Source organism: Sparassis crispa, assembly GCF_003851025.1.
Source record: "Sparassis crispa DNA, contig_000007F, whole genome shotgun sequence".
NCBI lineage: Eukaryota > Fungi > Basidiomycota > Agaricomycetes > Polyporales > Sparassidaceae > Sparassis > Sparassis crispa.
Window position 1 is genome coordinate 1,849,338 of NW_020939754.1, and position 13,505 is coordinate 1,862,842.

The following is a 13,505-nucleotide window of genomic DNA, read 5'->3' on the forward strand; positions in this document are numbered from 1 at the left end:
AGCAAAGTTTCACTATCACGGTACTTTTCCATCACGCAGGTAAGATTACCGTCCCAAGATGCCCTTCAATCGTACGACAGGTGTACATGAAGCCCAGGATGAAATAAAGCACAGAATAACTTAGTCGGGCTGCTCTCTGTTAATAAGTGCTGCGCCCAAGAGGTCCCTTGAGGCAAGGAATACTTTCTGCGGGAGACGCGTTCATAGTTCACATTTTTGTGCAAGAACAGAAGCCATGGCAAGCGATTCGGTAAGAGTCCAGAATTGATGTGCGCTCGCTCCTCGCTGATTATTCACTACAGAGGAGACTTCGCATTCGCCGTGATCCGCTTTCAGCGACAATCCTCCAGATATATATACAGAAGCCTCGGATATCCGTGAAAGATTTTTGCTGGTCAGTGATTGATTCACTGCCGGAGTGTAATTGGACTATCTGCGTTAGCTACATTCTTGGCAGCGGATCCGATAGCTGACATGAAATGCTTCTGCACTCTCTGAGTCTACGAATCTCCGGCTATAGCTTGTAGGTAACCAGTGGTGGTTCCTCGAGTTGAGACCCTACCTTGGCAATCCAAACTGGGAAGGACAGCATTCTCAAACCTGCTCATGGATTGCTCCCATACTTTCCTTCTGCTCTCAACTTACTGCATTGATCAGGATGTGAGCTTCTCAGCTCACCACGTACGGCATGGTGCATGTTCGTATGTCTCGTTCCATTTTCCTTTGTACTGGTGTTCGTGGAGATAGTTATATTGGCCGAGGTTATTACAACACCCTGCGCCAAGAACTGCTCATTCCTCCGATATTACAGAGACTTCCAGTCACATAAGTCACCGAACGCATACCACCCTCGGTCCTTCTTCGTCGACTTCTTTCTCTCACGCCGACCTCGACCTTATCTTTTCGGTTATCTCATTCGTATGCGTTCGGCGGGATGTTCTACGCTGTTCCTGGCTGTTCATGCAAGGCATATATATGTCTTCGTTCTAGATCTGTTGGATGGCATTGTTTTAGTATGCCCTTACATCGCTCGGTGGAAGGATCCCAACATGGCTTTTGATTTTCATAATCATCAAGAAGTCGACCGTCATGTCAATCGCGACGTGAATTGCTTGTGTTAGGAGGCTCACACAAGACCTTTTTCGCCTTGTCTATTTTGGTGTCTTCCACAACCTCGAGTTAACTCAGTCGCATACGGTAACCGCCCACAGTGCATCATTTAGTCTAGGGTTCGTCGTCGATCTTACGAACTTAACTGTGCCATCAAGTGCATTCTCGTCACAAGGATATTACTCCAATCGCAAGTGGAGGCCGCGCTAGAACATTGGAAACGGTGGGTGCGGTCCGTAACGCGTCCTCCGATGTTCAGCCGCCGTGCCCACGGGGCTCCACACGACCACCTCCTACCATTTGGGGCACACGTGCGGTTCAGATGAGCGATCCTTCCTTGTCAATGCGGGGTTCCTTTGCGCACCTGACAGTTTCATTCTGCAGCTGGTGCACGATGGTGCATATATAAAGTGTCTGACCTCAGAAGCCGAAGAGCTGGCGAACGCGCGCTCGCATTCGCACCCATTTCGTTGTACCTTTCCCACTTCATCGCAGTGCAGTCTACGATGAGCAAAGTAGGTCTTCAAGGGTTGACGGGTACCGCCCTCATCGCTGCCATTACGTCTGTATGCTCGACTGGTTTCTGGCTTTTCGGATACGATCAGGGTGTCATGTCTGGCGTCGTCATCTCCAAGTACTGGCTCGACCAAATGGGTAACCCCAGCACACTAATGGTCGGCACCATCACCGCACTCTATGACGTCGGAGCAGTCTTCGGTGCTATCGGTGCCGCTTTGACCTCTGAGCCCCTTGGCCGCAAGCGGACGCTCATCTTGGGTTCGATCATTCTCATCGTCGGTACTGTAATCATGGGTACCTCGTATGAACGCGTTCAGTTTATGTTCGCGCGTGTTATAACGGGTTTTGGTAAGTCACACCACTGCTCTTCTCTATTCAGTAGAACCTGACGCGCTTGTCTCAGGTATTGGATACATCACTTCAGGTTAGCCTTCAGCGTCTGTACGTCTGCCGCTGCAGCTCATCTTGCCTAGTCACCCCCGTATACCAAAGTGAAGTGTCCGTGCCCGAGCACCGTGGATGGCACGTCTGCTGCCAGCTTACGAGCATGCTGGGCGGCCTGATGCTCGCATACTGGATCAATTATGGCTTCTACTTTCACCACAGTGGCGTGCAGTGGCGCTTTCCGCTGCTCTTTCAATGCGTGTTCGCCATTTACATCATTCTCGTTACCATCTTCCTCCCTGACTCGCCCCGTTGGCTGATTCGACACGACGACACTCCTGAACGGGGAGAAATCGTGCTCGCTAAGCTGCGCAACCTCCCAACGGACCATCCCATCGTCCAGCGCGAGAAGGCGGAGATCGTCGAGGCTATAGAGCTTGAATCTAAGGAGGAAGGGTCGTGGGGTGATCTGTTCAAAGATAACGGTATCATGGGCAATAAACGCTTCTACCTGGCGCTAGGAATTCAATTTATGCAGCAGATGACTGGTATGTGTGTTCCGTACCTTTTCTGATTTGAAAAGCTGATTGTCTCTGCAGGCATCAATATCGTCACGTACTATGCACCGACACTGTTCCAGCAAAGTCTGGGTATGAGCCAGAAGATGGCGCTCTTCCTCGGCTGCTGGCTGCAAGTCTGGTATATTGTTGCATCCTTCCTTACGGTGCGCTTGCTCTGTTATGATATGAGGTGGCGTTTTGTGACGTGCTATCCAGTGGTTCACCATCGACCGAGTTGGACGCCGTAAGCTCTGGATATCGATGGCCATTGGACAATGTGTCGTCCTTGCTCTCGAAGCGATCTGCGTGGCTATCGACAACTCGTCTTCCTCTATCGCTGCTGTCTTCTTTGTCTTCATGTTCGAGGCATGTTTCACTTGGGGTGTGTTTTCACTTAATGATCCTTCGGTGCTCTGGCTAACGCCAACATCTCGGAACAGGCTGGATGGCGACTGTGTGGGTCTACCCTGCTGAAGTGCTACCCCTGAAGATCCGCGCGAAGGGTGCTGCGCTCGCGGCCGCCGCAGACTTCCTCGGAAACTTCCTCGTGCGTCTGTCTGGCGTTCGTCATCATACGCCATCTAACAGTGGCATTCACGCCGCAGGTCGTCGAGATCACTCCTCCTGCCCTCCGCAATATCGGATACAAGACCTATATCATCTTCGCGGTGTTGAATCTCGTCAACGCCTGCGTTGTATGGTCATTCTATCCCGAGACTGCCGGGCAGACGCTCGAGTCGATTGACGTTCTTTTCCGCATTGAGAAGCCTGCAGGCTCCGATGATGAGCTAGTACCCACGCCCAAGCCGTGGTATGGTATCCTACAATGGAGCATTGTTCAACGTGCGCGCGGTATCAGGGAGAAAGTCAAGGCGGAACGCGCTGCAGCTATTGCGGGTCAGGAGGAGTCGGCGTTCGCATCCGGCGTGGATGTGGGCGAGAAGATAGGGGTTGACGAGAAGCGTGAAGCGAGCGTCTCGGAGAAAAGGAGCGAAGAGCAGATTGAGACAACGTAGACGGTTTGCACTCCGTGTTGGCCCCGGGACATGTCCCTGAGGACCTTGAATAGAGTATCTATGTAAGCACTGTATCGGTAGTGTACTTAGTGTGAGGTAATGTAATTCAACATGACCTCAGATGCGATGCCCGACTCTGTCATGATTACCCAAAACCATCTGCGTCTTGGGCACCAGGCGACGATACTATTAACCACATTGACGGACAGTGATCGGCGGCGCAGCTTCCATAAATGGAAATTCCCGCTCTTTCCGCAAGTCATCCTTGCCATCATTTTTTGCGGTAAACGTAACGGCACAAGCTCGCAACTGTACTCGGACAGCCCGTACTAGGCCTGCATCCTTGCCATCATTCATATGTGAGTCGCAGTGACCTATAAACCTGAAAGGGCGACGTTTCGAGTATCCGATATACTTTTATTTTTTTTACTAGCGAATGGAGGGCAACGTATACCTACTAACGTAAATGGTGAGAACTGGGCTGGCGGCGACGTGTGACCGAAACTGGTCCTTACTGCTGCGAGTCGTAGCCACAATCGTGCCTGCACCCAGAGCTCTTGAATGTTTCGATATCCTTTGCTGATTTTCGAGCATCTCCATCTGGACCAGGAGATAATATTGCTCGGTGAGGAGCCGAATCACTGTAGCGAGCATTGGCGCGCTCTGGCCCAGTTTGTAGGGCTTTTCGCGAGCCCGCGCTAGAGTCTGGACACCCTATGAGACACATTGGACGACCTATTTCCCGCGTTGAGACTCCTGTCTGGTTGTGAAATCAGTATAGGACCGGACTTTGAAGATCGAATCAACCAGGTAATCTTCCAAAAAAAGATACGACAGTCTGGAGCAGATTTTATCTCACATTGCCTTCAGGTTCTTGCCCAAAACCTCGTCACTCAAATAGATGGAAGCGCTTTCATCAACATGCATGGCGCGTGCGCGAGGTCAGGTTCTCAAGTAGAGATTGAAAAAATGTCCCCAGTCTCTACTACTGGTGCATTTCACGCGGCTTAATGGCAACCGACCTCTTCCCCAATATTTTCCACTTATCCTGGATACAGGGTGACTATTCGGACACCGCCATGCTTAGCCTGGTATGACCGTCCCTTCGTAGTCGGCCAGGGGTTTGATGCGCTGTATGACCTCTCATCAGTTATGACCTCTCATCAGTTATGACCTCTCATCAGTTATGACCTCTCATCAGTTATGACCTCTCATCAGTTATCGGGTCACTATTCCCCTTTCACAAATTTTCTGCATCCACCGATTGCTACAAGACATCCCGGGGCTCTATCGAGGAGTCATTTGCATCTGTTCTCCACCCACTTTTGTCTCTACACAACCTCAAGCACCTAAGTCTCCATTTTACGCCCAGAGGCTGACATGGCGAGACGTGCACTTCTTCAATGTAGCAGCGGCATGGCCCAAGGAGGAAATATTTTGGCTTAGCGATGACGATGACACAGGAATCCGACCCAGTGTGCTACTGGAGTTCGCGAGATGTTGACCCTATCTTGAGGTACTGAAACTGCTGGTGCTGGACCTTTGCTCGCGCGTTCTTCCTCCCGCTGGCTGGCACCCAGTGCCGCATGGACTCCGCAACTTCGATGTTACATTTCGTACGAATATCACAATTGAGTCCCCACTTCAAGTCACATACTTCATTGATGCACTATTCCTGGACTTTGATCTATCCGAAGCTTTGTGCAAGTACTACGCGTCGTCCAGGTCATATGCTGAGATCTGGGAGAAGGTGCTCCATTTGCTGCGTATGTTCAGGCAGAGGAGACAGGAAGAAGATCGGGCATGATCGCGTTGGTAGCGAGAGCATCGAAGGGATTGTTGTTGCCGTCGGCGCGTCGTTCTATGCTCTGAGTATGCGCGTGTTAATTAAACGATGTTCTAGGGGAAGCAAACCTGAAGTCCTGACGTATTTGCGAGTCCCGATATCGAAAATCCAGAATCTGTGTCGTGGTAGCGCGAGTCATTGCGGGAAGGCAGCGAGGAGTCGGATACCACTAGAAGGATACGATTTACGTTCAGCACATTCGGGATGACAAACTGCACGACTTGTTCGAGGTTGCATAGTGAGGACGTCAATGTTCTGCACCAATGGGCTTGATCGAGAAGCAGTGACACAACACGAACTTGCGAAGTTCCTTGAGTCATCTGTGTTCAAGTATTTGGATCTGGAATTACCGATGAAAGGAACGGTCACGCTAATTGTGAAATCGCTGAGTGTTCATATCAATTAATGCAGTAATACGCAGTACATACAGTGAGCGAACCTCGGGAGAGACCTTACGACTCAGCAGGTCAGTCTCGAGGTGCTTTATGGGCTTGATAGAACCCGTAGTCTGTCCCAATTGGAAATGAGAGCGGAAAGAAAATTTGAGCTTGCTTACTAGGGAAAGGCCGCCTGCCGTCGGCTGAGACCTTGCTTGCTGAGCGTGACTTGAGGTATGTTTGGGTTCGGAGACGATTGGGTAGCACGTGACGTTTGTAACGAATTGCATAAGAAACATGAAGTGGGCGGGCATGAGGAAGAGTGCGTACACTGTGACACCTTACATTGGAAGGCAATGTAAACAGGAATGATGGCCAGTGGTGGACATCGTTATGAAAACCAGCCCGCATGAGGAATGACAGCAACTTTGGGATTATTGGCAAGCGGCAGTAGATAAACATATAGAAAAAGATCTAAGCTACAACGGTGTGTGCCCCAAAAAAAACCCGACCTGCGGTGAAAAAAAAGGGCGCAAGAGACGCTGAGCGCGTAACAAAAGGTACGACTGAGTGATGACGAGACGGTCGATCATACCAAACCAGCCCGCGCGCAATGATTGAAGACGGGAGGCCGAGTAATGTCGGAAGCTGCCACTGCTGGGTAAATTTTTTAAATTTTCGAATACATATCCACAAAAACCCACAAGGCATACAGAGAACCACTACTCTGTTGGTGAATAACGAACACGAAAAGCCGTAGTGACTTTGCGATGGAGCCGTAGTGACTTTGCGATAGAGGCCCAAGCGGAGAAGAATGGAAAATGCATCGGGAGTAGCCGGGTAGATGAAAACAGGCCTCAAATAAGAGGGTGGGAGAGACCTTGCAAGCAAGGTTACGACAAGATTTAAATTCTCGAAGCACATCACTGAGGCCTCGTTAGATCTGCAATCGTGCAATTGTCGAAGCGGACGGAAAGGGTCATTCAGAATTGTTACCCGATTCCTGCCAGCTTACCTAGAGGCGAGTGTTATTGAAGTCGCAGCTGGCAGTCAAGGTTGCCGTGAAACGCAATCGACAACGCCGGCGCTTTGTTTATGGTCACGGTCGCTGCTCGCTTCTTGAACATGCATAAGTGCTGCGAACCGCCGCTAATGGCATAGTTACAAAATTCGCGGTCGACGTTCTGCGTGCTACAGCATCGATTGACAGAGAAGCTCTCAGCTGCTGCAGAGCGGCTGTGCTATATATATACCGGAAGTTGAACTCAAGCTTTCTCTCAAAACGTGACCAATGCCTGCTCACCGAGCTCTAGAGTGCTACGATATTCTGCAGCTAATTTTTGATCACTTTCTGCTTCCAGACGATGCGGACGTTGTTGCAGCTCGGGCGTGTCGGCGCACGCTGGCTAGCGCAGCTCGCGTCTGCCAAGCGTTCTCAGACCCTGCGTTGAATTCCTTGTGGGAGACGTTGGACGACTTGTTGCATGTACTGAACGTCTTGCCTTGTGTTGAACTCCAACAAGCACCTCAAGACGACGTAGACATATACGTAAGGATGCCACCGCTGTATATTCATAGGCGTGCTGTCTAACCGTTCCCCTGGCAGGTCCTCACTGCCGAAGTAGAGCCAGCCGACTGGGAACGCTTTCAGCAATATGCTAAACGTATACGTAGAGTTGCATTCACTGTGGCAACTTCAGTGGCGTCTCCATGGTCAATACTCCTACATTTAACTCATCTGAACAACCATCAACCTCTCTTTCCGAGACTTCGGCACCTGGCATGGACTCAATCTGCGCCATTCGATTATTCCCTCCTGTACTTGGTCTCTCCGTCTCTTCTTTACTTGTCGTTCGCCATCAACGGGATGTGGCCATCGATCGATCAAGGACAGGACCTTGAGAAAGAACACGCGATCACTCATCTTTTCCGCGCGGTCTGCTCAAAGTCCCCTTCTTTGCGTCACATTTCTACGAAGGGCCTGGGAATTCTCCAAGCAGGTCAGGCATTCGCCATGTGCAGGGAACTCAGGTCACTGGACATAGACCCAGCTTTCATCGACGTGCCTCTCCTGCATGCGCTCTCGTCCTTACCGAATCTCGTCCGGCTGGACATATCTTCTTATGTATATTCAGGAGAAGAATCCCACTTAAATAGGTTTCCCGTGCTTCAGGAATTGACCATCAGAGGTTCAGTAATGCTCGCTGTACAGGTTGCGAACACCGTATCCTCTCTACTCCTGCACACGCTCTCACTCGAAATCACGTTTGACGATCCCGACCTTGGGGATAGCGAAGAGTTGGCCCATGCGCTCTGTAGGCTCACATCCGTGATCAGCAAACGGTTCCCCATCGTGCGGTGCTTCTCCGCGAATATTGTCGCGGGATTTAGACAGGATTCCGAGGAGCTCGCACCACTCGTACAACCGCTCACGGCTATGCACACACTTGAGCATATTAAACTGCGGTGCAATAAGAAGCTGGTGTGGGGCGACGAGGACTTCATAGCTCTCGCAGCAGCGTGGCCGAAAGCCAAAGACGTCTCGTTGCTCTTCTTCGCCGGCCTCGAAGACATCGAAACCCCGGTGCTGCCGCGCGTGCTGCTCGAGTTCGCGAGGCTCTGCCCGAATTTGGAGACCCTCGAGCTGCCTGTGGTGGACTTCCGCTCGCACTCGCTTCCTCTGTTGGAGAAACGCCCGGCACCGCATGGGCTACGCACCCTCTACATCAGCAATGTAACGAATCGCTTGATCCAGGACCCATTTCAGGTCGCGCGTTTCCTCGACTCCGTTTTTCCTAACCTCGCCGCGCACGAGATGGCCACGTCAAACCTGACGCTGGTGATGCGCATGCAGCAGGAGCAGGCGGGATGGAAGCAGGTCGTCAAGCTGCTGACGATCTTCCAGCAGGGACGGAAGCCAAACGCAGGTCATGATCACACGCACAGCGAGATCCTGTGGAAGATGGTGCGCCGTCGGTCGCAGTAAAGCGTTTCTTCTGATATCACGCACTATGTGAAGATTAATTATCTGTAAGCGTCGAGCTCAGCACTATCCTCGGGCGTTGTGTGGTGTACTCCACCTTCTTGACAAGTACTGAATATGCGCATCGCCGACACGATTACTTACGTGATGCACAAAGGGCTGTATACTGATATCATCTGCATATAAGACGTAGTCAAGCCCAGAATCCCAAAGCTACGGTAACATATATAGAAACCTTGGGTTCCAGACAACGGCCGACGTGAGCACGCGTGAACGGTAGCCTAGTATGTCTGTCCGAGTGTTCCATCCAGCTCTTCCGACTTCATAAAATCAGCACCTCCTCCGGGATCATGAAGGGCGTTCAGGACATGGCGTAAGGTGAGTATTTCCAGTAACTGCAGATAGAGAGAAAACAACACGGATGTCAGAAGGTCGATGGGAGGTAACGTGCGAGAACGTGACGACGTACCCTGAATGCCGCAATGCGATCATATAAGGAATGAGCACCTTACGCAGAGCCCAGGGCATCGGGGGCCAGATGTCTTTCATTTCCGGCACCGTGTGGCTTCAAATAAAAAATGTGTTCAATTGTAGACCGCCGTTGGAAGAGGAGAGAAACCGCAAAGGAATGAGCAAATTGAGTAAACGTGAGTGCGAAACAAAATTGTTCGGGGCGCATTAGGACAATACGAAGTGGATTCAGAGACACCGTGCTCCGCGAGAATAGTTGTCTATCACTTACCTGCGCATGTACGGAACCAGTAACGTCACGTTCCCGTGAGAGCGGGCATACGTCTCAAGGTCCTTGTCGAGCTTGCGCATCTCGTCAGCAGTAAACCCAGCAGCGACAAGGTTCTCCGCAGAGATATGAGCGACCTCATCGTCGAGATGCTCATACTGCAGTGTGAATTCAGCTTAATCTGGTATCAAGATTACGGATACGACGTACCAACGGACCCTTCAATTTTTCCATCATCCCGCGCAACTCGGCAGCGTCGAACGCCCTTCGGTCCTCGCGTGCCCGCTTAATGTACGCAAAGAGCGATTCAAGTCCCGCATGCACTACTTTGTGCTGCTCGATCTCGCGTGACATGTCGAGTCGAGGCTGCAGGACCAGGAATACGAGATGCTCTGTAAATCGACACGCATCAGCTTCTCATCCACTTTGATCGTAGGGAAGAATAATCGTTGGCAGACTTTCTCTGCGATGCGTCCTCGACATCGCGAGATGTTGTTCTCGAGACGTATAGCAAAGAGAATAGACAGACGCACCTTCAGATTCGTGGTGTTCGTGGACGGAATGCGCCCACGCTTCACAGTAGCCCAGAAAGTTCGACAGGTCTCTAAGGGGCGGATTCTCAAGATGAGTGAGTATGCTGTCGTACCCGCACTTGAACGTGATGTGCGCTAAGATACCTGAGAACTGGTGCCAGCAAAATGAAAAGACTGCTTGCGTACCATTAATCATTTGATACTGCAAGAAGCCATGAGGGTCAGTCGGAACGGGGATACTCATGGTGTGCGCGAAGTCCGTGGTAAAGGAGACAGCGAGGAGGGGTTGATGCAGACCAACAAACTGTGTTTTATACCTTGCGCGCGACGGTCAACTTCCACAATGCCGTACATGCGACCCTGAGCTAAAAAGGTATAGCAAGTGGTGCCGAAGATCTCAGATATGCAGCAGTTGGTTTGACAAAGGCAGGTTACGGCGAGGCACAGATCACTGTCTCTGTAGTTAGCGACCAACGAAGGAGAGTAATTTATTGAGCAAATTCATTTCGACCAGGGAGAGCATAATGAATAATCTTCCGTCGAAGAGTCAGTGTGTATTATATGGTACCAACAAAAGGCAGGAGCGAGTTGGGAGCGAGCGTTGTCAAAGTTGTCGAGCGTGCACCTTCCGAATGGAGATGTGGATGAGTAGTAGTAAGCCGAAACACCTCTCGGCGTAGTCTCGCAAGCCAGACGTATATGCTGTGCCGTTCCTCGGCTCCGCCTCGGAGGCTAGTACCAATGTCGGACATCGAAAAAACCACTACAGCCAGCACAGCTTAACGTCTGGTGACTTTCGGTACAGCGGATGTAGATAACCCCCAGGCGCCGCCGGCCATCCCGTAGTCGCCTCCCCTTCTCCCGCTACTCTACACTCACTGATCCTGTCTGTATGTTGTCTACTATTTATGCAATACTAGGATGCAAAATTGCCATTTATATTATCCCTCCATGTGAACGGCGACCTCGAATGCAAGCATGCACAGTATAAACTGACGGGCCCTTGAGACCGTGCAAAAATGGTGGCAAATTTTATTTCTGGTGTCTATGCCTGACTATGTGTCTGCTCAAGCCCTCCTGAGGTGTCGGGGGGGCAATTCGGAGGTGGAGACGAGAAGGTTGGGGTCATCTACACCCGCCGCACTGAAAGTCACCAGATGTTATAGCACGGAGGCTGCAGTGGTTTTTTTGATCTCCGACATATTGGTTTTTTCGGGTACATCCATGTAACGTCTGGAATCGAGACTAAAACTGTGACAGCAAAGACCATATCGATAGGCCCTGATAGGCCCCCCCAAAAAAATCTGTTCACAGTGCGGACTACGAAATCAAACACTCCGGAAATTCAGGTGGGTCGCACCGAGTGTAGGGTCGATTGTTCGGATTTGATTGGTGCTCTGCAGGTGCTCATGTCACATCACCTCGGTTTTTAGTTGTACTTACGCCAGAGTAGTCGGCCCCATTTGCAATAAGTTAGTAAAGTCTTGTAAGTAGATTGTAGTGTCTTGGGCTGCCTGGATGTTGGTCGGGGGTGTTCTGGTAGCCCTAGCCCATACTCCGATGACAATCTCAATGCAGATGGCAATGTCGTGCAGGCTGCAAGTACTACTATTAAGATGTTCGATGCGCTGAATGTTCCATGCAATCATCAGTGTCAAAACAGGATGGCGCTGCGGTGCCAGTCGGATGTTGGGCGTCGGGCACTGGGCGCCAATTGTGTTATCCCACTGCTGAATTACGGGAGGGTTTCTAATGTCAACAAATGTCTCTAATGAAACCTAAGAATATTTACTAATTGGATTTCAATGATCTGAAAGTTGGGGCCCTTCGGCTGGACGTGATGTGACGAGGTGCCCGCTGGGTGCCAATTGAATCTGAACAATCAACCACCCTCTCGGGTGGCACCACCATGCACTGTGGTGCTGCTAAGTCGCGCCGGCTGGGCCACCCGCGTCCAGATGCCGGCAAGATGCGAAGGTCAAGGTTCCACCTATCAGGAGCTTTTCCTTTGCAGACCACATCAGGAAAACCCAACTTTTACTTAAAGGTGTTCTTATGTGACTTAAATGCACTTATGGGCCTTAAATAAGGTAAAAAAGAACAAAAAGTTCATAAGTCATATTTCCTCAGAGACTTAAAAGTCGACTTTTGGGATCTTATGAGCCTTAAATAAGGCAAAAAAGGACAAAAAGTCGGAGTAAGTCCTATAAGTAAAAGTTGGGTTTTCCTGATGTGCCCAAAGGATGATGTTTTAACTAGGGGCCTAACAATATGATCCTTGCTGGAACACAACAGTAGTGAAGCTGAACATACTAGGGCACAAATACATTAGGGAGACATAACATCTTCTGTAGTAATTTGTAGCAGGTTTCACTTATGGTCGACTCTCTTTAGCTCTGCTGCCTGCAATACCCATTTGTAAATCGTCCTCAGCACTAAGTCTAGTTCTGCAATACTTACATTACACATTGCTATGAATTACGTTTCAGTAGAAATGGTCTGCAAAAGACTGTTAACAAAATGAATAACACAGCATAGGGTTTGTGAGACATTCAGAATACCTGATTTACAGAGAACTCCTGATATTATCATGTTTAGAATAGAACAGCGTGAAGGAATATGCATCACACCTATGTGAGCCTTGAAGTTGAAGAGATCTCTGATAGTTGACATTAAAACATTAAAAGCTAGACATATTTTGACCGCTGCCACCTCAATTTAACCTAGAGTAAAATCTTCATGAGCATTAGCAAGTCCAAGTTGCTCTACATATTAGAAGGCCAATAAATGAGTTCGAAGTATTAATGATGTACAAAAATATTGCGTTGTTCAAGATTGACTACATCAGTCCCTCAGATAACTATGCAAGCATACTGTGCAATTACAACCAATCTGACCAGTCACGCATCACAGCGATTTTCAGAGACCTTGCTAATAATTTTTTCTGGATTTTTGGACATTTTTGAGATTTTTGGGACTGTCCAAAAAAGGTAAATGTTGGCTGGATTGGTCGTAATGAGACAGTATCAACATAGCAAGAACACATACTCGACCTTGCCTATTAACTTGTTTGTTGTGCCAACAACAGCTTTCTCAGGCATGAGATAAATTATGGTCGGATGACATGGTATGTGGTAGCAGCATGCTTGTAGTGTTGAAATCCGGCGTCTGAGGAGTTGCTGAAGCACGTTCGCTGAACGTGCGTTATACCTTTGGTTTGGCTTTTCTGTTTTCTCTTATAACTACTCAACGCCTCGGCTCTACCGCTAGCTATATTAGGTAGTGTCGAGTGGCTTATATACCATATGTTTGCTCGCCGGATGCCCCAGAGAATTCTACTCCTGGTGCATCTGTGTACGTACCCCCTTCCTATTGTATTCACTCGTACTTACAGCACCTGCAGTGACCGTCACATCACTGACAGGTATGAATAGAGAA

At 49.7% G+C, this 13,505-nt stretch overlaps 4 protein-coding genes across 4 annotated transcripts; 2 read left to right on the forward strand and 2 right to left on the reverse strand.

The window, feature by feature from the left end:
• Nucleotides 1-1,616: 1,616 nt before the first annotated feature.
• On the forward strand, nucleotides 1,617-3,589 carry SCP_0806240 (Sugar transporter STL1; the record flags this gene model as incomplete). Its single annotated transcript, XM_027761212.1, has 7 exons — nucleotides 1,617-1,977; nucleotides 2,033-2,053; nucleotides 2,103-2,561; nucleotides 2,613-2,737; nucleotides 2,790-2,955; nucleotides 3,014-3,120; nucleotides 3,179-3,589. The coding sequence occupies 7 exons, from the start codon at nucleotides 1,617-1,619 to the stop codon at nucleotides 3,587-3,589; spliced, it is 1,650 nt and encodes a 549-aa protein (XP_027617013.1).
• A 1,861-nt stretch (nucleotides 3,590-5,450) lies between these two features.
• Nucleotides 5,451-6,126, reverse strand: SCP_0806250 (hypothetical protein; the record flags this gene model as incomplete). The annotated part of the gene is made up of 5 exons (XM_027761213.1): nucleotides 5,451-5,457; nucleotides 5,517-5,604; nucleotides 5,657-5,805; nucleotides 5,864-5,943; nucleotides 5,992-6,126. 5 exons carry the CDS (start codon nucleotides 6,124-6,126, stop codon nucleotides 5,451-5,453), a joined length of 459 nt encoding a protein of 152 aa, XP_027617014.1.
• A 977-nt stretch (nucleotides 6,127-7,103) lies between these two features.
• Nucleotides 7,104-8,798, forward strand: SCP_0806260 (hypothetical protein; the record flags this gene model as incomplete). Its single annotated transcript, XM_027761214.1, has 2 exons — nucleotides 7,104-7,361; nucleotides 7,419-8,798. 2 exons carry the CDS (start codon nucleotides 7,104-7,106, stop codon nucleotides 8,796-8,798), a joined length of 1,638 nt encoding a protein of 545 aa, XP_027617015.1.
• A 358-nt stretch (nucleotides 8,799-9,156) lies between these two features.
• SCP_0806270 (hypothetical protein) lies at nucleotides 9,157-10,311 on the reverse strand (the record flags this gene model as incomplete). The annotated part of the gene is made up of 6 exons (XM_027761215.1): nucleotides 9,157-9,190; nucleotides 9,265-9,360; nucleotides 9,538-9,692; nucleotides 9,745-9,926; nucleotides 10,068-10,202; nucleotides 10,254-10,311. 6 exons carry the CDS (start codon nucleotides 10,309-10,311, stop codon nucleotides 9,157-9,159), a joined length of 660 nt encoding a protein of 219 aa, XP_027617016.1.
• Nucleotides 10,312-13,505: the final 3,194 nt, after the last annotated feature.